Source organism: Lissotriton helveticus, chromosome 5_1, assembly GCF_964261635.1.
Source record: "Lissotriton helveticus chromosome 5_1, aLisHel1.1, whole genome shotgun sequence".
NCBI classification, from domain to species: domain Eukaryota; kingdom Metazoa; phylum Chordata; class Amphibia; order Caudata; family Salamandridae; genus Lissotriton; species Lissotriton helveticus.
The window spans coordinates 1,950,089,381-1,950,116,692 of record NC_136065.1 but is presented as its reverse complement, the minus strand read 5'-3'; the positions used below and the strand labels follow the sequence as shown (position 1 = coordinate 1,950,116,692).

Below are 27,312 nucleotides of genomic sequence, written 5' to 3'. Positions count from 1 at the left end.
CTCTAACCCTCTCCCTGCTGGCTCAGTCAGTCTGGCATTGGGCACTTCACCACTGCTTTCACTTAATTGCATAGTACCTTTCGGTGTGGGACAATGACCTGGTGGACCTGTTAAGCATTCACAATGATAGTAGCAGAATGCAGTTTTAAAATATGACCAGAAAACTTCCTGTAGGTGTTCCACCTTACTTGCTTCTCAGATTCTCCAAACATCCCTTTTCAGACGTGTACAAAGAAAATGGCCTTGCAAGACAAGGTTCATGCCTTCCCTGGCGTCCAAACAGTTCTAACGCAACTTGTAAAACTGTCCAATAACTTCATACCATAAACCATATACTTATGTGTGGTTGCCTCTCTCGACTTTGAAAGTGATCTTCGACAAGGAACGCATGCATTATTTCCTTCCACTTACTCTTTCAAGATCTCACCCTGAGTGATTCCTTTGCAGCATCAGTTGCCACATGTCTGATGACCCTCTAATGCTTGAGTTCTCTCCCTCAAAATAAAGTGCTGTCATTTCTTGTCTTACCTAATGATGTGCAGAGGATCCCCTACTGCCGTCTCACCTGCATAGATGTTTTCAGGTTGCCAGGACCAGGGCTTTGAGCCACACATCTCTGCGACTAACCCAGCCGGTTAAATTATGTCCATGCAGTTTATTAACATAACGAGGTCAAGTGTGGGTATTGGCTATTCGCGCACCCATAAACTCTAAAGGGTAGTGTAATACAGAATTAATGGTAGATCTTTATCATTGCTGGACATTAACAATCTGTGTGCGGAGGGTGGTGCATCCCATGTCAGTGCTGAGCATCGCTGGTGCCCGGTCAGTTAGTGCTGTTGGCTACTCACACGGGCTGGAAGGGTATCTACACCTGGGTGGTCAACTGTGCTATATGTCGCTTTAAATTGAGCGCTGAATGCCCGCAGTGGTTAGGGGTGATTCCTGACGTGCTGAAAGCCCTATGGCAGCCGGACAGCTCATGTCAGAGTCCTGGAACTAACTTACAGAAGGAGCCTTTGATGTTGACTTCGTCTAACCAGTAGTGGCGCTCAGAAGCCTCTCCAATCCTGTCTGGTTTGGGCAGCACGTCCAGTCACTAGAGCTGTGTCTCATTCTGAGGTTCATGGTGGGCATGGTGTGCCCTCTGATCTAATCCAATCAGAGGGAGGCACCAGGGGTACAGCCCCCAGCCGTGCAGAAATAATCATGCCACCACCTGTAATGCCGTGGCCCGCTCCAGGCAGCACTCCGGTGCCTGGGGAAATAAAAGCACAGCTCGAGCAAGCTGGCACTGCACGTGCGCTGAAGTTTAACTGCATGAAAATGTAGGTACATGCGGTAATGCACAGAAATATTAGAAAAACGTCAGGTTAACCCTTGTTGCGTGGTACTTGGCAGAGCTGATCTGGAAGTGGCCCATCTACTATATTTACCAAGTTTGACAATGTAGCCATGAATGCCTGGTCAGAACCATCACTAAGTGCAACGGAATCTTCATGAAGAAGATAATGATGATGATGATGGTGACTCAGATGCGACTGGCAGTTACAGTGATGATGAGGTATGATAGATATGATCAAGGAACTAATGTTTGTCATGCTGCAGAAATCAATAATATATCGGGATGGGATGATTTCATAGCCCGGATGAGGCCGGCCAGAGCCTGTTCACCAAAACATTCACTACACGATGACACTGGGTACTGTCCCACCTGGATAGAGAGAGCATCAAGGACATTCAGCCTTCTGACTGCAGATGTGGAGAAAAAAGGGTTTCTTTATGATTATGATTATAAAGAGCAGTAGATGAGGACCATACAATCCAGGTGTGCTACGCAACATTTTTCCTCACTTTGAAGATACGGTGGGAGGGAATGTTCATTTTAGACCTCGGAGGTTTACACAAATTCTTAAGAAAACCAGGTCCTCCAAGAAAACCTCTGTGTATTTAAAACAAAAAACAAAAAAAAACCGGCGTCAATAAACTTGTAGAATGTTTATGTCAATATCCAATACACCAAAGCTTAGTCAGTACTTGAGGTTCGTGGTGGGCAGAGAACCTTACCAGGTCAAGGCCCTTCCATTCAGACTCAAATAAATCTCTGTTGCTGGTTCACTAAATAAATGGCTCTTTTAGCATTTGATCTATATCGAAAATGTTACACAGTTGACCTGTATTTAAACAACTAGCTGATAAAAGCATTTGCGTTCAATCTAGCCCAAAAAAAACTACAAAAGACTTTAGCAGAATTGTCCATCGCAGTGAACATGAAGTAGATAACTCAACCAACACTCGGACAATATATTCGCATGGCAAGTACCATGCCAAGCGAAGGGAAAGTATTCCCCCTGAGCTAAAGGGGGCAGAAGCTAATGGCTTTGGCAACTGATGGCACGATCTTATTATATCATCTAAAATAAAGTGCCTACCTAGGTTTGGGGGCTTTGTTGTCCACTAGGGTATACGAGGAAATGAGGTTCTTTAAAAGTTGTAGATCATTACAGAAGTGAAAGATGGAGTTTAACAGTCAGAATCGTAATAGTCTAATTTATAGGGAATTAGCATAAAGATAAGTTTGTTACAATAGATCCGATATAGGTCATAACTCAGAGAATATATAAAAAATATTTTAAGTCCTAAGCATGAGACAGACTAGCATGAGTTTACTTTCTAGAAATCAGGCACACTACTCTGGCTGACCTCTAACATGAGCCCTCTTTTATAACAAAATATGCAGAAAAATCACACAGTCTGCATAAAGTGAGCAAAATGATGCAGAGGCTCAGCAAATAACAATACAGAATAAAATGCGACAATACTAAATAACATCCCCTAAATTAATAATAATTAGGCCTCATGTGCTCTGTCAACGGATTTAACAGTACAAATCTTGTTACACGTAAAACAATGATAAACCCATGAAAGGAATAGACTTACTGAGCTTCAAGACAGAGGAATCTTGAATAGTAACATTTCAAAAGGCAGTTTCCTCTCAATCTTACAAAGAACAGCGTCTTATTATCAAAGGAAATTACAGAATCACTATTCAGTAATATTGTAGTGCACATGTTGCTGTATCTGGAAACAGTAAGGATGAAAACATAGTAATGTTTTAAATCCAAAATGGAGTTTATTACGAGTTTGGCCAATTTAAGGAAACCCAATTCTCTTAACTACAGTCGATCCTTTTCTAACACAAATTGTTCATGGCACTAATTAGTAATTATTTTTTCGAATTGTACTTTAAAACATCTTTTGCACAATACTGAGATGTTATGACAGTAAAGCACCTGAAAAGACTCTTAGGCTGTGTGTCTTCTTTCATTCAGTTACTCTGTCAGTGCCATCTTTGCATGAGACCAATGCAAGGGGAAACAATAAGCAGTGGAGTCGACACAAGGGCATGAGGACCACAAATTTCAAATAACTTGACATATGAAAAAGATCTTTGTTGGTGGACAAGATATAACCGAATATTCCACTGACTTCCCCTATACCCACTGCTTCATGAATATTCATTGCACTAGACGTATCTCTCACAGCTTTGGGGGCACGTCTAAAAGAGCTGTAATGTAAGCAGGCATTGGTCCGATGTAACAACGTTCATGCAGATACATTTCCTGGAATTACGGGTAGTAAGTCTTTCATTGGAATCTTTCCTACCACAAGTGAAAGACCAACAAGTGTTGATCCGCAAAGACTGCTAAACTATAATGTATTATATAAGGAACCAGTGTGGAGCAGTGTCTCTTGTTTTATCTCAGAAAGTGCAATATCTCTGGATGTAGGCACCAAGACATACAATGGCTCTCTTGGTTGAGCATGTGACTCAAACACACGTGTGTCAGCATGCTCAGCAGGTTTTGAACAGCAAGTCGCGAATGAAAACTAAATAGAAAACACCTGAAAATGGTATTCAAGAGATTGGAATTTTCAGAATGGAATATATTTGCAACAGATCATTACAGAAAATGTCCATGGGTCATGAGCAGGTGAACCTGCCCAAGCTCACAGGAAGAGGCTTTTTGTTGAATTGGGAGATAAAGTAACTTTATGCATTTACGCCAATCCCTCTGATTCTGAACCTACGGAGCAAGACAAAGAAAGACCCAAGTTTGATTCTGTTATCCCATGTTTGTCCAAGGGAGCACTCGTTTCCAGACTAGTGGAACAGGTCAATAGATAGGCCAATTCAATTAATGAAATTACCGACATTGCTATCCAGGAATTGGGGTCAAATTCTCCATTCAGATTCACACACATTGCATCTGACAGACTGGTTGTTGAGGACTTAAAATGTATTCATTTATTCAATAGACTCATACTTTTTATTGGGGTCAGGCACACAACCTAGATCCGTTAATGATGTCACCACATCAGTTCCTCCTTAATCTGTTATTATTGAGTACTTCAGACCTGAAGAATCCCTCCATCAATGTGCATTTATCTCTAATATGTAAATATTTGAGGACCTGGCACACCTTCTTAATTTTCAACAAGAATAATTAGAGTTCATGAAAGGGCTTTTCTGCAGTTTCCCACGGGGCAAGACCCCACTTCCCGTTTGGAACTCTGTTAAAGCGGCACTAATGAGAGACCCTTTTGAGTCAATTCATAAATTGTCAATTCAACACTTTTCCCGAAATTGTTTTTCTGCCGGCAATAACCTCAGCCAGAGGGTGAGTGACATTCCGGCGGTTTCTATACATGAACGTGCTTTTGCTTCATTGAGGATAAGGTCATCCTTGGAACCAGTGCTAAGTTCATCACCAAATTCCTGTCTTCATTTCATCTGAATGAACAAATTAGCCTGTCTACTTATTTTACGCAACCATCTATAGCTGCAGAGAAGAAAATGCATTTGCTGGATGTCAATCCAATGCATTAGATTTTACAGCACTTCAAAGCCTTTGGACAAACTAACAAAAGTGAACTATGGTAAAATGAGGAATATCAAGTTAGATCATATCGTACATTTTGACAGCATATGCAAAAGCAGAAAGACATAGCCCAAGTAAAATTAGGGCACCAGAGGAGTGACAAACACATCAGGACTGTTTGCAAGAATACTTGTAAGAGATATTTGCCAGGCAGCAACTTGAAATTCCTCCCACTCTTTCACCAATCACTAATGCCTAGTTGTACAGTCAGGGACGCACACATCATTGTAAAAAGCGGTTCTTAGAAACCTGTTTGCATATGGTGAACAATTTCAAACCATCCACTGCTTTTAATCTGTATTCAAGAATGTGACTCTATTAATGGTCAAATGCTACAAGGAAAAAAAAGTTAGTATTCCAGTCTCTATTGTTTGTGGATTCACTCACAATCAGTCCTTCTTTCTAATTTTAAAGGCGTATTTGCATGTACTGACTCAAGATGAGCTTTGAAAATCTGGCAGTTGAAGCCTCAAGTTAGGGCAGAGGGTTCTTTGGCTCTCCACCTTACTGACCAAAATTCTGACACATTTTGAGATGGACAGATTGCATATAATAATCCATATGTTCGAGGCATATGAACTGCAGATCTCACACTGAGCATTAGATCGCCACCTTGTGTTGGGCTCGAATGATTGCATGTTGTTGTCGTCTTGGAAGAAGTCTTTGTAGTCACGAGATGGGTGACTCCTCCCTTGGACGATAATGCGCATGGGCATCGACACCATCCTTAGATTGTTTTTTTCCGCCACGGGGTTCGGATGTAACTTTTCCGCTCTGGTTCGAAATCTACTTTTCCAGTAGTTTGACGCGTAAAAACTTTACCAAACAACTTTCGATATCAATAACTATCGACTCAACCTCATCAGATCGATTCCGGTCGTCGATGCGGGCCAGTTGGCCTATCCACGCCGTGAGGCCGACAACTCATGGAAAAGATGCCGTTCAAGAGATGCCCCGAGTGTGGAGCAAAATTTCCACATAGCGACCATCACGAAGTGTGTAACCTGTGCTCATCGCCAGAACACGACAATTCGAGTTGTACAGCTTGTGCATCCTTTCGATCCAAAAAGACCATTCGAGATCGGAGGGCCCTTCAACACGATATGCAGAGATTGGCTCCAGAACTGGTAGATATCTTCAACGAAGGTCCATGCGTCCCAGAGGAAAATTCCGATGATCTCCAAATCGTATCTGAGGCAGACGACTCCAATGACTCCATACCTTCGGGTCAACGCGTGAAACACACTAAGAAACCGTCGACTCCTAAAGACAAGACGGCTCCGAAAACAATGAAGCCTGTTTCCGACGCTTCCAAGCCGACCAAAACAGCTTCCAGCCTGAAATCTTCAGTGCCACAAAGCCTGCTTCTGATGCTTCCAAGCCCACGAAACATGCCTCGACTCCAAAGACAATATCTTCGGTGCCGAAAACTACGCCAAAGGACTCTATACCAGCTCCTAAGGCTAAAAACAAGCTGCAACCATGCCAGGAACAGAAAAAATCGGCGCCGAAAGCAGTTCCTTAAGAAGAGGAGCTTTTTCAACCTGATCCTTTGCAAAAAAAGGATCTATATCGATCCACAAACAGGACATGTTTCTACTATGCCACACAGAAAGAGGAAGTTAGATACATCACCTACACCCCAGTGCCTGTCAAGAAGAAGGATTCTGCCACATCACCTATGCACCCTTCTTCTCCTGTACCTTCTCCTTCACCTCCTCTTTCTTCAAACCTTTCACCTCAAAATTATCCTCCTCATTCTTCACCTCCAAATACACCACCTCAGAATGATGATGAGTATAACCTAGGGGAAGGGGGAGACCCAGATGAGCCTTTTCCCTACCCAAGTGATACACCATACTGGGAGTACCCAAACCCACAGGATGTACCAGATATCCCAGATCCACATCCATACCCATCCAAACCATCTCCTCCAGAACATAATATCTGTTTTGGACACTTACTCAATAGGGCTGCCATCTATCATAATGTCACAATGCACTCAGATGAGGCAGAAGAAGATTTTTTGCTAGATACTTTTGAACACTCCCAAAAGTCAGGTCAAATACTACCTATAATTAAAGGGATCATTAAGCATACCCCAGAAGTGTTTAAAGATCCTTTACGAGCTAGGATCATAAATCTAAGAATAGAGAAAAAGTACAGACCTGCTCCTAGGGATCCTGCCTACATTAAGGGACAGCTACCCTTAGACTCCCTAGTCGTTTCAAACGCCAGATAACGAGCAAACTCACAAACATCAGGTGAAGCACCATGCCCTGATAAGGAGTCAAAAATAATAGACGTTTCAGGCAAGAGAATAGCTGCTCATGCTAGCAATACATGGCGCATCAATCAATCAATCAATCAATGAATTTATAAAGCGCGCTACTTACCCACTAGGGTCTCAAGGCGCTGGGTGGGGAGGGGGGGAAGCTGCAGCTAGTGGTCGAAGAGCCAGGTCTTGAGCAGTCTTCTGAATGCCGGGAGGTCTGTAGTCTGTCGTAGGAGGAGGGGGAGGGCGTTCCAGGTCTTGGCGGCGCGGTGGGAGAAGGATCTGCCCCCGGAGGTGGTTTTGTGGATACGTGGGACGGCGGCCAGGGAAAGGTCGGCGGAGCAAATTATCCTGTTGGGTACGTAGAAGGAGAGTCTGCTGTTGAGATAGGCTGGGCCGGTCTTGTGGATTGCTTTGTGTGCGTGGATCATGAGTTTGAAAGTGATTCTTTTGTCGACGGGGAGCAAGTGTAGGTCTCTCAGGTGAGGGGTGATGTGGTCTCTGCGTGGGACGTCTAGGACCAGGCGTGTGGAGGCGTTCTGGATTCTTTGGAGTCTGCTGATGAGTTTGGACGGGGCTCCGGCGTAGAGGGCGTTTCCGTAGTCGAGTCGGCTGCTGGTGAGGGCGTGGGTGACTGTTTTCCGGCGTGGGTGACTGGTTTCCGCATAGCTAACACACAAGCCTTCCTCGCAAGATAAGACATGGTTCACTATGACCAGTTAGAATCACTTTTACAACATCTACCTGACCAATATAAAGCACAGTCAAATTACCTTATACAAGAGGGTAAGCTAATCTCAAATGCCTCAATTAAGTGCGCACTAGATGTAGCAGACACTGCATCTAGAGCAATAAACACTAGTGTCCTACTTAGGCGACATGCATGGCTACGCATTTCAGGATTTAAGCAGGAAGTGCAAACATCCATCTTAAATCAGCCATTCAACCAACAACAATTGTTTGGTCCAGAGGTAGACACAGTACTTGAAAAAATGAAGAAAGACACTGATACAGCCAAATCTATGGGAGCTCTACAGTCCACCCAAGCAAGAAGCTCCTTTTTTCGCTCCTTTTACAGAGGAGGCTCCAAACAAGCTGGAGCAGACAATTCAGCTTCCTTTAAAACTAATACACAAACATCTTCCAATAGAGGATATTTTAGAGGAGGCTATAGAGGCAACAACAACAAGGGAAGAGGTCGAGGAAATAACAATAATCAAACCTCTCCCAACACGAAACAGTGACTTCCTTCTGCTTCCCCAACAGCTTTCCACTCCTGTAGGGGGCAGATTAACACAGTTCCTACATGTCTGGAATTCCATCACAACAGACAAGTGGGTAAAACAGATTATCCAGTATGGCTACTGCCTAGAACTTACAGCTACCCCTCCACATATACCACCCAGACAGCGTCCAATGTCTACAGAACATCTAACGCTGCGCAAACAAGAGGTTCTATCATTGCTTCTAAAAAACAAAATAGAAATAGTTCCATTACAACATCAAGGAACAGGGGTTTACTCGCTGAATTTCCTAATACCCAAGAAGGACGGAACACTAAGACCAATTCTCGACCTCAGGCCCCTCAATCTATATATACACTCAGATCATTTTCATGTGATCACTTTACAACAAGTGCTCCCATTGTTGCAACAAGGCGATTTCCTTACTACTCTAGATCTCAAGGATGCCTACTTCCACATTCCCATACATCCTTCTCACAGGAATTATCTAAGGTTTGTGCGAGAAGGACAACCCTATCAGTTCAAAGTCCTTCCATTCGGAATCACACCTGCACCAAGAGTGTTTACAAAGTGCCTAGCAGTAGTAGCAGCACATCTCAAAAGGCAACACATCCATGTCTTCCCATACCTAGACAATTGGCTTACAAAAGCCAAGTCGTTCAATCAGTGTGCCCAACACACATCACAAACGATTCAAAGATTGCACAACTTAGGATTCGCAATCCCTCTGGAGAGATTTCATATAGCGCCAGGACACCCATGGGTAACAGTGCGCTCTATGAATGTCATAAATAAAATAAATAAATAAACTACACCAAGTCACATCTTTAGCCATCTCATGTACATTAATACCTAGGGGCTATAATAAACACAGTCCAGCCAGGATACAGAGCATCCAAGCCTTAGTCACAAAGTTTCAAACACAACACTCTCCCAGCCAGAGTGTTCATGCAACTAATAGGCATGATGGCATCATGCATTTTTATTGTTCCATATGCAAGACTGCAAATGCGCCCATTGCAAGAATGTCTAGCACATCAGTGGAACCAGGCTCAAGGACAACTTACAGACCTAGTGTTGGTAGACAGCCGTACACATCGCTCTCTGCAGTGGTGGAACACCAAAAACTTGTCCAGAGGGCGGCAGTTCCTCGAGCCTGTTCCACAAATAGTACTTACAACAGATGCATACCTAACAGGATGGGGAGCCCATCTCCTACACCATACTACTCAAGGGAAATGGACCACTCAACAAAAAATGCTCCACATCAATCTCCTAGAGCTGCTAGCAATATTCCTAGCACTCAAGTCCTTCCAAGTACATGTACAGAAGAAGATTGTCCTGATCCGAACGGACAACATGACAGCCATGTACTACATTCAAAAACAGGGGGGGTATCACACTCTGCAACTTACCCAGCTCGCACAGAACATTTGGAGATGGGCCATTCCACAAAAAATATATCTGCTAGCAGAGCACCTTCCAGGTGTTCACAATCAGATAGCAGATCTGTTAAGTCGGCAGACACAACAGATTCACGAATGGGAACTACATCAGCAAGTTCTTCTACCATTCTTTCACGAGTGGGGTCATCCAGACATAGATCTGTTTGCCACACATGAAAACGGAAAATGCCCAACCTTCGCCGCCAGGTTTCCACGCCCGTTGTCCAAAGGCAATGCGATATGGATGTACTGGTCAGGCAGATTTGCGTACGCTTTTCCGCCACTCCCACTAATGCCACTAGTAGTACGCAAGTTAAGACAACAGTCTCTCAAAATGATCCTAATAGCTCCCACAATGGGCACAACAACCGTGGGTCACAACTCTGCTAGAACTCTCAATAGTTCCACACCAAAAACTGTGTCTGACACCATCTGTGCTAACGCAGAACCATGGAGACATCAGACATCCAGATCCAGATCAACTGAATATAGCGATCTGACTCCTGAAGTCTTAGAGTTTGGTTACCTTAACCTATCACCAGACTGTATGAATATCATTAAGGAAGTCAGAAGACCTACTACTAGAGCCTGCTATGCAGCAAAATGGAAAAGATTTGCTATTTACTGCAACAATAATCAAATTGATCCACTGGATGCTTCTATCCAGAATATTATCTGCTACCTTCTACACTTACAAAGATGTAGTCTAGCATATTCATCTATAAGGCTTTATCTTGCAGCCATTGCTGCGTACCTACAAAATAGACAATTAAAGCATTTGTGGAAGGATTGAAAAGAATCATTCCTCCTAGGTTACCACCTTCTCCAGTGTGGAACCTAAACATTGTTCTTACCAGGCTCATGGGACCCCTTTTGAACCTTTACACAAATGTGAACTGCAATTTCTCACATGGAAAACAGTTTTCCGTATTGCTATTTTTCACTATACAAGAGCCATTTTTACAACTACACCGTAACATAGTGGTCCTAAGAACAAATCTAAAATTCCTTCCCAAAGTCAGTACTCCATTTCATCTAAACCAATCAGTAGAGTTGCCAGTGTTTTTTTCAAAACCCAGACTCTGTAGCAGAAAGAGCTCTATACACCCTAGACGTAAAAAGAGCCCTTCTATATTACATTGATAGGACTAAAACCTTTCGAAAAATAAAACAATTGTTTGTAACTTTCTCACCACCACATAAAGGCAACCCCATCTCTAAAGCTGGAATTGCTAGGTGGATTGTAAAATGCATACAAATATGCTATCAAAAAGCAAAACGTACATAAACAATTCCTCCTGGAGCACACTCCACACGCAAACTAGGAGCCTATATGGCCTTCTTAGGGAACATTCCTCTAAAAGACATATGCCAAGAAGCAATATGGTCTACAATACATACCAAATAATCAAAGGGGGAAGGATCACTTGTCAAGGATAACCAGGGTTTTGTTGTTGAATCGGTTCCTGTTCCGATAAGAAAACCCTCATTCACGTACCAAGGCTCGAATGGCGGTGTATCTTGGTTCTCCACCTTTTTGTTAGCAACGTGACAGCATCATCATTGGGTTCAGTTGTATGCTTCCTCCACCCGGAGGTTGACCACTGGTTAGTACAGTAGTGATTAGAATTTGAAAAAGTGGGGTGTTCAATAAAAGGGCTTCTGTGACCAGTTGATACAAATTTTAATCAATACTGGAGAGAAGCCTGGTTAAAAGAATTGGTTGTGCGTACGAAGGTGGAGTTAGGGGGCTTCCCCACTTACTATTGTCCATAAAAAGGTCATTTTCTGGTTACTCAGGACAAGTGATCCTTCCCCCATTGATTATTTGATATTGAAACTAAGGAAGTTGAAAGGGTCACAGACTTTTCCTACTCCCCCTTTGTGATTTAAAATACTACAATACATACTTTCACTAAACAGTATTGTGTTGATGTGCAAGCAAAACAGCAAGCTACAGTAGGCCAAGATGTCCTCAAAACTTTCTTTCAAAGTACTGCAACAGATACAGGCGACCACCGCTAGGGGAAACACTGCTGTATAGTCAATGCTCAGTGTGAGATCTGCAGCTCATATGCTTTGAACGGTAAATGCTACTTACCAGTATGCATCTGTTCTTGGCATGTAGAGCTGCAGAGTCTCACACGCCCACCCGCCTCCCAAGGACCTGTATCTGTTCCAGTTCTATCTTAATTAGATATACACACATGGACATTCCTTTTTTCTATTTCGACTAACTCCATAATTTCCCATCATGGCGAAAAACAATCTAAGGATGGAGTCGATGCCCATGCGCACTATCGTTCAAGGGAGGAGTCACCCATCTCGTGACTACAAAGACTTCTTCCAAGACGACATTAACATGCAATCATCCGAGCCCAACCCCTGGTGGCGATCTAATGCTCAGTGTGAGACTCTACATGCCAAGAACAGATGCATACTGATAAGTAGCATTTAACTTTGTAAAGCACGAACATATAACCCCTTAAGGTTTTAAGGAGCTGGGGGCCGTCGGGAAGATCACAGCAAATCAAGCTCAGCCACTTTCTCTCTAAACCTCAACCTGTCTCACTCGGCGTCCCTCAAGGATCCATCCTCTCCCCAACCCTATTCAATCTGTTCATGGAACCACTCACCCTCATCCTCAAACAAGCTAATATCAATTACCACCTCTATGCCGATGACACCCAATTATATTACAAGATCAAATCCCACAAAGACATTCTCCACCTCAATGAGACCTTGACCAGAATTCAAACCTGGTTCTATCGGAACCATCTCAAACTGAACCCGAATAAAACTGAAATCATCCTTTTCTCCCCCAAAAACAACCCCCTTCCCATTCAACTCTGGATAAATGAAATCAAAGCTCTTAACTGCCCACTCTCCACCTCTAATTCTGTCAAATCCCTAGACATCAGTATCGACCAGAATCTAAATCTCATCCCCCACATTAAAAATGCATCCAAAAGTGCGCTTTTCACGCTTCTCCACCTCAAGAAACTTAAACCATTTATTCCAGCAGACGATTTCAAACTTGTTGTCCAATCGCTTGTCCTTTCCAGGATTGACTATGGCAACGCCACTTTGGCTGGCACCCCTAAAATCCATCTTGCACCGATTAAATATGTCCTCAATCTAGCTGCGAGACTCATCTCTGATTGTAAAAAATTTCAACTGGCTCCCAATAGAAGGTAGATCCACCTACAAGATTGCCTGCATCACTCATAAAGCTCTTCACCAAAACACCCCTTCTTACCTTACAACAAAACTACACAAAGCAGGGTGCTCCAGGTCGATGAGGAGCACAAACTCCCTTGTCTTGATCCCACTCAGACTCAAATGTCAAAAGACCCAATCCCGTGCGTTCTCTGGTAACGCTCCTACAATTTGTAACTCTCTCCCTAAGGATCTTCGCTGCAACCCCCTCTTACCCTCTCTTCAAAAAGGAACTCAAAGTACTTCTTCTCAACAAGTATTGGGGTATCTAATGTTACTGACTCTGACCATGTTCACTCCTTTCTCTTCCCTTGTCCACTCCTCTTCCCACCCCCTCTCAATCCCTTCATTTTCTCACTCCCCCTCTCTTCACTCCCTCTCTCTCCTAACTTTTAATATTCATTTTCCACCTAATTTTATCTCTCTGTTTCTTTGCCCCCTTAGCCCTTTTGAATGCATTATCATACTGTAACTCTTTTTCGCTTAATTGTAAATTTTATCCCATTATGTTCACCATCCTTGTAAAGCTCTCTGATACTCTTGGGTCCAGTAGCGCTATATAAAACCTTTGAAATAAATAAAATAAATAAATAAGATTGGGTGAACTATTGCCCAGAGTCACATGGTGCTGACCTGGCGCTGGGGATTGAACCGTGAACCCCATGTCAGCCGATCTGGCCACTGCGCCACACCTCTCCCTAGTCTGTGGAATTTTAATGTTCGTTAATGCAGTAGAAAGGCCGCATTTTTACTATAAGGTACTGAGGCTTCGGAACGTAATGACTAAAAATATTCAAGTTGTGAATCTAAGGAAGATATTAACCCTGGAGAACTATAGACACATGCAAGTCACTTTATCCTTTTGCAGTGTAGGGCAGTCAAGATTTATTTGTCAGTGGTGTTGAAGTGCAGGGATCCACAGCATTGAAACTTGAGGTGTACAGTGTTGAAGAAGTAAGGGGTTGTTAGCATTGGTCTGCAGTGTTGAATTGGCATGGTCTGCAGTGTTCAGCTGCAAGCTGCTATAATGTTGGGGCTGCAGTATTGATGTGGCGGAGTCTGCTGTTTTGCGGTGTAGTAATTTGCATTGTCCATGTGCAATATAGAGCAGGGACGCGTGGTGTTGATATACAGAAGTCATCTTCATTGAGGTGCAGGGGTCTGCAGTGTTAATTCAAATGGGTCTGTAATGTTGAGGTTAGGGACTTTCAGCATTGGTCTACAGTGTTGAATTGATGGGGGTCTACAGTGTTGACCTGCAGGTTCTGTGGTATTGGGGATTGCAGTATGGAGGTTGAGAAGGGTTTTGGTGTAGTGGTGAAATTTAGTATTTTGCAGTGGTCAGACTTTCCTACGGCCAACCATGCAAGAATGTAGTAAGGTTTTGCCCTTACTCACCTCGCATCCGCTGAAGGGATATATAGAAGGTGATGAAGCTGATGACTATGATGGTCTGTATGGTTTGTCTCACAGCCCGTCTGAGCTTCACAAAAAGTGTCAGGATGAGGAGGAGGAGGATGATGACTACCATGCCGAGTCCCTATACTACCAGCAGGGGTATATGTCTCTGCGTCACCATTCATATGGTTTTCAGCTAGATCATTACCCAGGGACATGTCCCATCTGCTACCATCACTGATACAGGATCTACAGGTTCTGTTGGCGGATAAATAGAATCAAATAGATCCTACAGGTACGCAAAGAGGTTTTGGTCATGCTCATCAAAGGAGCGATAGAGGAAGTCCCGATGTCGCAAAAAGGAAAAGGTTTATATTCACGTTTTTTCCTAAGAAAAAAGAAATCAGGAGAATGGAGACTGATACTGAACCTGTGGAATCTCAACAAGTTTCTCAAGAAACAGATGTTCAGAATGGTAACGCTTTCCAATATCCTATGCTGCTTAAACGAAGGAAACTTCATGACCTTTTTCGACATGGAAGACACATATTTTCATATCCCAATCCACCCGAAACAACGGAAATTCTGAAGATTCACTGTGACTGGTACCCACTACCAATAAAAAGTACTTCTGTTTGGTCTCAAATCGGTGCCAAGGATCTTCACCAAGTGCCTGGCGCCCCTAGCAGCAGCCCTGTGATTTCAAGGGCTTAAAGTATTCCAGTTTCTCGACGATGGGCTGCTCAAAGCACCAACAGTTCAGAAGGACAGTCAAGCTACAAGCACCTGCCTTCACATGTTCAGGACTTTGGGACTCACAGTAAACAAAGATAAATCTTCGTTCTATCCAAGTCAAGTCATATCCTTCCTGGAAGCATCTATAGATACCATCCAATGCAAAGCCTTCCCATCTCACAAAAGACAGATACGTTTTTGACAGCTGTCCAGAATTTGAAAGAGTATATACATGGTTACAAATGTCACTGTTCTAGTTCAGTAACGTGGGCGGTTATGATTTAGGTGTCTCCCTCCTTTTAAAGACAGCACAATTGTGGGTACTGCTTGCTATTCTGATTCAGGCATGTGAATCTATGAAAGTTACCCCAAGACTGGATAAGAAAATAAGTTACTTACCTGTAACTGTGGTTATCCAGTATTGGTATCTTTCATGGACTCACATGCAACCCACCCTCCTCCTCGCAGAGGTAGTTCTCTTAAATTTTTTGGATTCTTACTTCCCACGTGTGCTTAGAAAATCTGAGAGAACCTGCCTCTGAGTGTTCTGCACCTGATTGGCTGGTTTCCAACAATTGGCCCTTTTTTTAAAAGGCCATAGATAGGCTACTATTTACGTAGCTTAAGGCCATTAAAGCCTATGAAGGTTTTAAAGCACTACTTGAATATTTTATCGTGGGACTTCCATCCAGACGACGGGGAATGATTCAGGCAGGTGAATTTATGAAAGATACAAATACTGGATAATGGCAGTTACAGGCAAGTGACTTGTTTTCTTATCAATGAAGGGGATTCCATTATTGTTGCGAGAATTCAGCAGTGTTGCAGTAAATTGTTGGCTATATTGGCATGAATGATCTACACAGTTTGGGATTGGAGGAAGGAGTGTGGAAAGGAATGTTGTGTTGAAGTGAATGGTGTTCGTTATTGGGTATGTCATTGATCATTCCCTTCGTGTATCCTTTTTAACCCTGTAGAAGGCAGATTCAGAGGAACTAGAAAGCCAGAAGCCCCAGGTCAAGTTGAGGAGAACAGTGTCCGAGGTAGTCAGACCAGCATCTACTCCACCCATCGTGGCCTCTGGGATCAAGGATGATGATGATGAGGATCGAATCATTGCTGAGTTGGAGGTGAGATTTGTTGCCTCCCCCTTCTGAGAGAGGGGGTGGGCAGCCGAGATATGGAAGAAATGAAGGTCAATGACATAGGACGGAGTGCTTTGTTTTTTAAAAGAGTTTTTATTGCGTTTGAACTTTTCCATTCCTTTTATACAAACCAGTGCTTTGCATCAAAGGCCCAACATAGCCGTTAGTCAGTAGAACCGCATAGTCATATCACTTTGCACGATAAGAATAGCATCATTATAAAATGGTGTACAATGCCTGTGTTTATATGTGTTATCAACCAGTAAAGGGTTGGAAGCCTGGTAAATTATAACATTTAAAAAAATAAAAAAAAGGTTGCCATACCACCTAACAGCTTCCAAAAACCATTGCCCTTTTTATCATATTTACTGACCTCAGGAAGCGTGAGTTAGGCACGCAAGAGGCTCAGGTGTCCCCTCTTCCCGTTATGTAAAAATGCCAAGTGGTGTAGTCCAGTCCTTAGCCATTGGCTTTCTGCCGATGCCCCTTTTTTGGTTTGCTCTTAACTCTAATTCCTCAGCCAATGCCCATTTATTGAGTCTTACTTTCCACCGCTTATGCCGGGGCATCTGGCAACCTCCAGTACATCGCAGTCTCTATTTTGGTGATGATAAGATGGGAGATATATCAACCATCATATTTTGAAATAAATCCAAGGCATGCAACATTAATTTCCTGTCTGCATGTGTGCACATCCACAATTAAAAGACAATACATTTATCTCTAATGGTTCTCGGCTGGATAGCAAGACTTAGCCACCATTATACAGGAATAGAACCTCCAATAATCATTATCTATAATAATTCCCAGCTGCCAGGTATTAAAAACCTTTGAATAAAGTATGAGGAAAGAGGGCATTTTAAAAATGTTATTAAACAATTTTGGTTTTCACTCTCCAAATTGCTCAGTACCAAGCGTACCATTTTTGTTCTTTTCAAGGCTTATCAGATTATGCTTCATCAGTCATAATCAGCAGATGTTTTCTCTATGATTATGTTTTTCAGATACCTGCAATGCTCAGTTACCTTTGTATTTGCTTTTCCAAATGATCTTTTACATTTAAAAAACAATATCTTTGTAGGTAAAAAGGCAAATGATTCTTAAATCTTTGCTCAATGCAGTGGGAAGAAGTACAAAGGGGATTGGTTGTCTTGCTGGTGTACAGCCTGTATTTCCTTCTTACTGGCCCTGATATTAGGGAATGCTAGCTCAATCTCTTCTCTGTAGTAAATGAAATGTATAGCATGAAACTAGACCTAGGAAAGATTATATGCCAATATGGATGTGTTGCAAAGATCATGTTCCAGTCTCTGTCACCTCATGTTTAGCCTCCATATTAATAAGGCTGGTGCCTGACAAGGTGCCCATCCATTCCTCCAAAAGTTTCTTTAGCCCAGTTATCCCATTTAGCAGCAATGACTCTTGAAACTCCGTTTGGAGGAAAAGTTCTGTTGTAGAATTTTTAGAGTAGGTATGCACATCAGGGGTTTGGTGCTAAAGGAACCAAAATGTATCCCTAAAACTGAAAATATACCGACTTCTCCAAGGGAGGTTACGTACAACGTTTTATGAAGGACAGAATGTTGGCCATGGTAATGGCTCTTTTCATGAAGAAGAGCTCAGATCCACTCCCATTAGATGATCCCTGTTAGAATGAGGATTGAATGTAGTAGTCTCCTCCCAATGACCTGATGCCCTGTAAACACTTTGTGAGTAAACCAGCAAGGTATGATACCTGCTCAGCAGGTCAGAGCTCTGGATTATTTTCTTTTTTGGGATCTTTGAAGCATGTAGTGGCGGTGCTAGGCCAGGTAAAATCTGTCTTTTGATGCCCTCTAATCTAGGTGCTGCTGTGCCTCCTTAAAGGTAAAACTGAAAATGTAAAGCTAATATGAAAGATGATGTTTCCAACAGGCATGTTGATTTGGGATGTAGCTTTTTCATTCCCAGCAGGCTAGGCAGCCTACAAAGTGCAAATAATTGTTTTATTGCTAGAAAGTTGGAGAACGGAGACCAAGAGGATGAACTGCATTCAGAAACAGGTAGTAAACCTAACTATTTTTTATGTTCCATGCAGATGGAGAAATAAAAAGCAATAACACAGAATGTCTGTTCTATGGTTTTGAGCAAGATCCTCTGTTTTTTGTCTTAAGATAATCATCAAGTTTCATAACTTTTAGATTATTCTCTCATGGTCATCTTGGAGCTCACTGAAAAACATTTATTAAAGTTATTTCACAGTTGAGATATTTTCAGATAAACATGGCTTCTGCCTCGTTTAGACTGAGGCTTGACTAGTCAAAGCCCTCCCAGATGGCCTTGCAGTTAATTGCATGAATTTATCCCTAGTATCCCTACTACTCTCAACCCCAAAGCCTGGCTTTCTCTAGAAGTTCCTCTTTTGATATGTGGCGGTGAGAAATCTAAATGTCTGCTATTTTATTCTGATAAGTTTTTATACCTAAAATATTTCCTTCACCAGACTGATTACCATTACTACTTGAACCAGTTCTGCTTAGTGGTATCTGTTGACCGATGATAGATGCCATGTACATAGCAGACTTGGTGATGCCGGAGGACTTCCAGCATCAGTATTTCCTTCTTTGCTTCCAAGAGGCTGTGGTTAAAGGAGCAGTAATCAACTTACTTCACGAGAGAAACTTAGACCTGAGACGAACAGTTTAGCATTTATTTATGATTTACTAGATCTTTGTGAAGATTGCAGGATATTCTGGGCCTTAAGGCCTTGAGAATTCATGTTGTTCCCGTTTCAGAGTTATGAATGAGGATTTGTCAGTAGGATTTGCGTCTAAACTGAGATCAGTTTCTGGGGCCTCAACCATAAAGGACTGAGTTCCTCAAACCTCCTTTGGAGTCTTTGCATTGGTGCACTCATAAGAAATGGTTTCCAGATTTAAAAAATAGGACCACAAATGACAATGACAATAGATTATTTCCATTACGGCTCAGAAATGGATTTTCAAGCCTATCAGACGATTGTTTTAGAGCTCGAAACAAAGACCTCCCTATAAACTTTCTTGAGCTTATGGGTCAAACCTTCCCTTGCTGTTATCAGTGTGAAAGTTGATGAATCATAACAGATAATACTCCTGCTGTGTTGTATTGAAATGTAAAGGGAGAGTTTCGGAATCACTCTTTTTCTCATCTCACAACTTCATTTTCGGACTAGACTCTTGAGAATGTTCCCATTTTCATTCCACCTGGAGAAAAATAATTGGATATCAGATCTTTTGGAATTTTCCCTATCATGTTTTAGACAAGTGGGAAGTAAGTCACCGTGCTGCAGACAATGAAAAAAGAAATTGAGGCAAATTGACTTTTTACCAGGGAGAACAGCATTGTGCAAATGTTGTTCTAGACCACGGGTAATTATCTTTCTGTGCGCACCATCATCTTTCTTCATTAGATCTTTCAAAATGTATGTAGTTCAAAAACGTGGCCATACTAATTACCTCCCTAATATAACTCACACCACCTTCCTCATAATTTCAGACCTCCTAGCCCAACAAGTATAGGTTGATTAATGTCCTGTTTCTTCTAATATGTGAACCTGGTTCCTTAAAACCATCTGGGCATTTCAGAGAGGAAATACTGCTGTCATGTCTGTAGTGTGGAAATAATCTACCAGTAGGCATCATGGAAGGAAGTGGCTTAGCAAAGGTTTTTGTTTCGATGTACTCACTGGTATGATTTGTATTGGCATCGCATTCTTAAAAACTATCTGTCTGCCATTGCAGCTTACTTCCAGTGCTACCTTTTCTCTGAAACACGAGGAGTGCAACATACATTGTATGAAGTTATACATCTTCATCCTCCCATAGGGCCTTCCACTTAAATTCTCAATACTTAAATATCATCCTAGGTTTTCTCATGTGCAAATCATATGACCTTAAGTGGAGAGTTGTTAGGCTCTTTCCTGTAAAAAGCCATGCATTGTCTTTCAAAAGGGAAAGGTTGTTCTTCAGAACAGCATCATTTTTATTTTTACATTTTTATTTGTTTTCATTGGGTTTAGAATGGATGCTCCAGGGTTAGATCCCCTAAAAAGAAGAGTAAAGAGAGCCTAGCCCTACACTAGGTAGGAAATAACCAATATTGGAATGAATTCTGTGAACATTCAAGTTAAAGAATTATTCGTTGCCTTCACTGTGCTTATATACCAAGAACAGCAAAACGTCTTTGTGTTGAAGCATGTCCCGCATTTAGCCATTAATGTCACTGTATGAAAATTTCCACCCCTTAATAGAAATTTCTACAGCAGAAATAAACCGTGTAGAGTATTGTTTGTTCTTCAGCATCACCAGGTCTCTCTCAACTGCTTTAAGTGTGTGTTAAGCTATTTCAGGATCACCCTACTCATTGGTAGGTTGAAATCCTGAAGATTGAAAGATATAGCATAAAGCATGTCCATTGTTTATCAGAGTGAGGATTATTAGGATTAGGACACAAACACTTTGAGTGTCGGGGAGTTCCCTTGGGCTGTCCTGTCATCACTCTGGTCACCCGCCATGTCAGTAATTTCTTGATAGGCATGGGTGTGGTTACAAATGCTGCCTAGCAGTTGTGGGAGAATCAAAAACTGGGCCCCCAGGCCGTTTGTCAAGGTAGAATCCCGATGTTCAGTAGCTGCCAAACCTTTTATTTTTGAGAAAACAAAAGAACAATTAACTTAGAAAAGAACAATAACCACAACCCTAGGATATTGGGTATGTAAAGGGCAACATCTAGATTCCCAACTAAACCCAGTCTCAATGCTGGCCACACTCCACAATAAGCACATGCCATTTTTAGAAGGAATAAAACCATATCATATATGATCACATCAACTTACCTTAGGCTTAGGGGGATGATGTGTTTCCATGGTGCCCAGTATCTAGGAGATTATCAGGATGTGATTATCAGGACCTATCGGCACTGGTTTGTTTCAGTTGTATGGCAGTGAAGTTGTGGACCCATGGGGGACATGGATTGACCACTCATCTCCATGATACTCATCATATACTTAATAGAAACACATAATATCGAAAGGCGTACTCAACCATTCAAGAATTCTTCGTACAAGTCTTGAAATATGTTTTTTTATTGGATTGCCTAATTTAATTCCATCAAAACAGCCAACGCGTTTTGTTCAACGAACTTGAACTTCCTCAGTGCTCTTTATCATAAATGATTATTGATTTGTGCAGTGATTCAATCCAATGAGTCAATTGTCAGGAGTCATGGTCAAATGGGAAAGTCATCTCAAATCCCAATGGAAGGCACTCTACCCCAATGTAGACACCTAAATCCATGCCAACTGCCACTAATGCGGCATCTTGATTTATGAAAGATCGAAGGGAACTAGTACTGCCAATACAGTTAGTGTTTTGTTTTCCTTACTTGCTATTCAAATGAGGTTTCATTTCTTTCTTCCCGCGTCCGTGTCTTCTCCACTTTTCGCTCCCATCCAGATCATTGCTTTTGTCCATTCAGGCTGTGACTCCTCTGATGTTCCTTTCCCCGTGATGAGGATCCAAGTCAAAATACAAAAGTTACGCTGCCTCTCTTTTGTAGACAATGACACCTGCTTGCTGTTATAGTTTCTTTTTTGTCCTCATCTCACCTCACACTCCAGCAGATCCTAATAAGTCGATTTGTACTTAACTGGGCGCCTCTCGACACACTGCCTTTGCCTAACCGACCATGGCCTTCCTCTTTATCCCAAGGACTGGTGTAATCATTGGACAAAAGGTACCGATTACAGGATCTAAATTATTTATCATGCGCAGGCGACACCCCCAAGAGAGCTAAGTAGACCAGATGTTTACAGGCAATTCCTCTTGATCTAAATTTGCCATACGTAGGGCGGCTTTAATCCAACTTTCTCCAGTGGGGGGTGGAGTTGGGGGGGGGGCAGGATCCTTCCATCTGATGCAGATCTCTCTTCTAGCGAGGATCACAAGATAGAGAAGCAGGCCCATCTGGGACTGTGAAAGTGACCTGGTATCATAGTTATTCATGGCAAATATCACCAGGGAGAGATCCACCTCTATACATACTTGAAAGATATCTGCCAGAGTGTCCCCCACCTCTTTCCAAAAACCAACTAATTCTGCACATTCGTATGGATATCATCCACCTTATTAATAGAACACCTTGGGCAAACTGGAACTGAAGCGGTGGAAGAAACACATTTGGCGATTTTAGCCGGTGTATAATAAAGCCTGTTTAGTACAAAAAAATTATTTTTCTTTAAGTTCGCGGGCTTAATGTATTTATACATTAACTTGATGGAAAGTTCAAAAAGGTTTTCAATATCTTGGAGAAGTGGGATGGAATTCCATACTGCTGACTGTGGGGGGACCTCATGATCTACTGCTTCTAAAAGGCTTGTGTACCACAAAGAGACCTCTTTTTGTTCGGGCGGGCATTTTGAAGTAACTGCTCAAGCTCCCAGTTCCCTACTGTATCTCGAGCCTCCGCCTCAAACCATGACCTTATCTGAAGGCCTTGAAAATGCAGGACCAATTTTGTCTAACAGTATCTCCCAAGGGAGAACCCCATCTAAATCCAGCAGATCTAACCACCTCTCCAAACCCGCTCTTCTAATTGGGCTTGCTAAGCTATCGCCCAGACAAATAGGAGTCCCCGGTGAATCCTAGATTGGTGCAAAAGGGGAAAAATAGCCGATACCCCAGATACGCTTTAATTTGTACCATATCTGAAGGCAGCTTTTTTTTTTTTTTGATTATAAACTTTTATTTGACAGATGTACATACACACAGCTCCTCGCCTACAACCCTGGGGCCGGCAGCAAACTAGGGCAATCACAGTGATGAAATCAAGAACAACATTCTATAGCGCCCCGTCCGGACTGTGCCCCAGGCCTGCAGCCTCCCTTCACCCCGCCTCCCCATCACACGAGAGCGTGGAGCGACGGTCGCTGTGGTACCATGTAGCGTGTGGCGGAGTGTGTGTGTCTGCCACCCTAACTCGAATCTAACTGAACTCCCGTTACAATCCCGCCCAACCCCTCCCCTTCCCCCGGACTGCCTATGCGTCTAACTCCGCCACTACTCTGCCCCGTAGATTCAATGCACCCCTCTGCTTGACTCGACACCTACATCATACCTACCCTTCCCCTCGCCCATCCCCTCCCGCCAGACCCTTCGCACTATGTACCCCCTGTGTCAGTGTTTGCTATATGTCGTGTGCCCCTCTAGCGTCTCACAGGATCCCGATGTTTCAACAACCATCCCAATCTGGCTCTAGGGGATTGTACACCCGATCCTCCTGGGCCTCTTCCCCTTCCCGCCTCTCCTCCATCTCCTCCTGAGCTGCATCCGCAGCAACTTTAGTGGATCTGTAAGTCAGGTACAGGTCCCAAAACTTTTTGGGTCTACTAACTGGGGGTTGTAGCTCACTATACAGCTGCGTCTGAGTGCAGCTGTACAGCATATCCCTGGCCCACCTATGTTTGGTCGGGAGTGGACCTCTCATCCAGCATTGCGCCACTGCTCGCCGAGCCATCAGTAACCCCATATCTGCCATGCGGCGTGCCGCCGGAGGTAGGATCTTTGTGTGGCCCAGTAACGCCAGCGCCGGGTCCACCGGGAGTTCCAGCTCAAGTATCTGCCCTAATTCTAGAAATATGTCTTCCCAGAATTTGTTAATACCCGGGCAAGACCAAGCCAGATGCATAAAGTCAGCCACCTGTGTGTGGCAACGGTCGCATTCAGACGTTTGTCTGAGCCCATATCTGTGTAAGCGTTCTGGGGTGTAGTACACTCGCTGCAGGAATTTAAAATGGATAAGTCTATGCCTGGCGTTGAGCGACACCTTTCTAGTGTTTAGGCAGCAATATTTCCACATTGTGTCATCAATCGATGTGTCGAGGTCTCGTTGCCACGCCAATCGGGCTTTCAAGAGCGGGAGTCTCCCACTGTGCTGTCCCACCTTATAGAGCCGCGAAATCAAGTGGGTCGGCGATGGCGTTTTTATGACGTATGTCAGTTCTGGAAGTTCGGGCGGCTCGGCCATGGTTGATCCTAGCAGCTCGTGTAGCGCCGCGCGGACCCTGTGTAGGTGAAAGCGGTGCAGCAACGTCCCTGAGTTTCGGGAAGAAGCAACCTGTTCCCACGTAACGACCTTCCCGTCTCTGAACAGGTCTCCCAGCTTCAAAATGCCTAGGTGGTTAAGAGCGCGCGTGACCTCTTTCTCCCGTAACGGCGCCAGCCAGACAACCCATTCAATCGGGGCAAGTGGGGAATATAGGAGAGTACATTCCTGTCTCTTGGCCAACGAATGCCATGCATGGTTAGTCGATGAGATCGAGTCCAGAAATCCCACCCGACGCGTGGCCGGCTCGAATACTGTAGCCGGTGGGGGGAGGGGGTCCGTGAATAGGGTCTCGAGCACCACATGTGGAATATTACGATCTCCATGTATCCATGTGTGTAAGTGGGTCGCCTGCGCGACCCTGTAATACCGCTCCATATCCGGGGCGCCCAGGCCTCCTTGTTCATATGGTAGCGTCAGGACTTGCCACTGGACCCGTGGCTGTGCACCTCCCCAGGCCAACCGCGTGAGAGTCTGTGTCAACATTTTTAAGAAGGCTCTAGAGAGTATCACCGGTATATTGTTGAACAGGAATAAAAACCTCGGGAGGACGATCATTTTTATTAAGGCGATGCGGCCCACCAAGGACAACGGGAGTTTACACCATCTGTCCACATCCTCAGTTAGTTTATGGTAGGCGACTCCATAGTTTTCCCTCACCAATATATCTGGGTCCGGATGTAGCTGTACTCCCAGGTATCTAATCGGGTCCTCGGACCACTGTAAAGGATAATCCATAACAAATTTTTTGGTTACCGGGGACAGAGGGAATGCTACCGATTTCGTCCAGTTCACCTGTAAGCCAGACAGCGCGCCAAACTGGACCACTTCCCTCAGTACTGGGGAAAGGTTGAGCTCCGGGTCTCTTACATATAGGAGCGTATCATCCGCGTACGTGGAGACGCAGATCTTGTAGGAAGGGAAACTGATGCCTTCATGACTATGATATTCCCTCAGCGCACAGGCGAGGGGTTCAGCCACCAGTGCATATAATAACGGTGAAAGGGGGCAGCCCTGTCTAGTGCCTCTGCAAATATCGAAGACGTCCGTGACTTTGTCCCCTATACGCAGCCTGGCCGTTGGTTTGTAGTATAAGGCGCCTATCATTTGTAGGAAGGGCTCGCCCAACCCCATCTTCCTGAGCACTCTCGACATGAAGGGCCACTCCACGGAGTCAAATGCCTTCTCCATATCGAGGAAGACTGCCAACGCTTTGTTCTCCGGTTTCACATGCTGCATCGTTCCTAGCACCGTACTTATATTGTACGTGAGGTTCCTGGACGGAATAAATCCGGCCTGCTCCGGAGCCACCAGCTCCGGGGCGAGCAATGCAAGACGTGTCGCTAAAACTTTGGCATAGAGCTTCGCGTCAACATTTATCAGGGACAGCGGCCTATATGAGCCACACTCCGTGGAGGGTTTCCCAGGCTTCAGAAGCGTCACAATGAGAGCGTCACGCATTGTAGCTAGCATGCTGCCTTCCCTGCATATGTCGTCAAAGAGCGCAGAGAGGTAAGGCACCAGTTGGTCTTTGAAGGCTTTATAGAAGCCCACAGTTAGCCCATCAGCCCCCGGGGCACTACCAGATGATGATACACAGCTTGTATTCTCATTTAAGGATCACTCTGACCCTGGGTTTACCAACTTCCGCCAATGTCTGAATAATATATGCACTTGGATGTCTACCAACCATCTTAGACTTAATACAGACAAGACGGAGGTAATGTTCTTTAATCAGAGAACTACCATTTCCCCGAGCCTCTGGTGGCCGACTGTGCTTGACCCCCCGCCTATTCCTGCCTCCACGGTCCGCAACCTAGGCTTTCAGTTTGATAACACCCTCTCCTGTATCCCCCACATTAATAAAACCACCGCCGCCTGCTTTGCGAAACTGGGTATGATGAGAAAGATCTTTCCTTACCTTCCTTTAAATGCTCGTAGAACTGTGGTCCAGGCGTTAATCACCTCACACCTGGACTACGCTAATAGTCTCTATGCCGGTGCCCCTATGTACCAGATTGAACGCCTGCAGATTGTGCAGAACGCCGCGGCCAGACTCATCGGCAACATCCCCTATCGTCAATCAGTAGCATCTTACCGTAAAAAACTTCATTGGCTTCCTGTCACTCGTCGCATCCACTTTAAGATTTTAACATTTGCTTTCCGAGCCCTGAATAATTCTGGTCCTGACTATTTGAAAAAGCGGATTGTCCTCTCTCACTCTATCAGATCTCTTCGATCTAATAGCCTTCGTCTTCTGGTTGTTCCACGCTTCCGTCTCTCTAGAATGGGCGGAAGAGCATTCGGAGTTCTGACGGCCGGACTCTGGAATAAACTTCCCTTGGATTTAAGATTTGCTCCTACTGAATCTGTTTTCCGCCGCAAACTTAAGACATGGCTGTTCTCCTCTTAATTGTTCTGTTTTTTTGGTTTGTCTCTTTTCTGAATTTCAGTCGTTAGCGCCGGGACACCCCCTCGGGGGTAGCCGAGCGCTCTATTAATTTCTTAAAACAATAAAACATAAAACAAAGATCGCATGCTCTCTAGCGCCTCCACTATTTCCTCCTTTTGAATAGGCATCATGAGGAATTCTCTCTGCGAGTCGGACAGCTGTGGCATTTTTATATAACTTAAGTAGTCGTCAATTGCCTCTTCCATTCCCACCGACCTTGACTTATATAGAGTGGAGTAAAATTGCCTGAATTCCCCAAGTATCTGCCCCTCCTCAGTAAGAGTCTCCCCCGAACTTGACACCAGTTCACCCACTGTCAATTGGCGCCTCTCGCTGCG

At 43.7% G+C, this 27,312-nt stretch overlaps 1 protein-coding gene across 2 annotated transcripts in view; it reads left to right on the top strand.

Moving 5' to 3' along the window:
* The window catches only part of SRCIN1 (SRC kinase signaling inhibitor 1), an 808,310-nt gene that overhangs the window by 642,375 nt on the left and 138,623 nt on the right, over window positions 1–27,312 (top strand). For both annotated transcript variants that reach the window (XM_078645611.1, XM_078645612.1), the window contains exon 17: window positions 16,237–16,389. In XM_078645611.1, coding sequence (XP_078501737.1) covers window positions 16,237–16,389 — 153 coding nt within the window. The remainder of the gene's footprint in view (window positions 1–16,236; window positions 16,390–27,312) is intronic.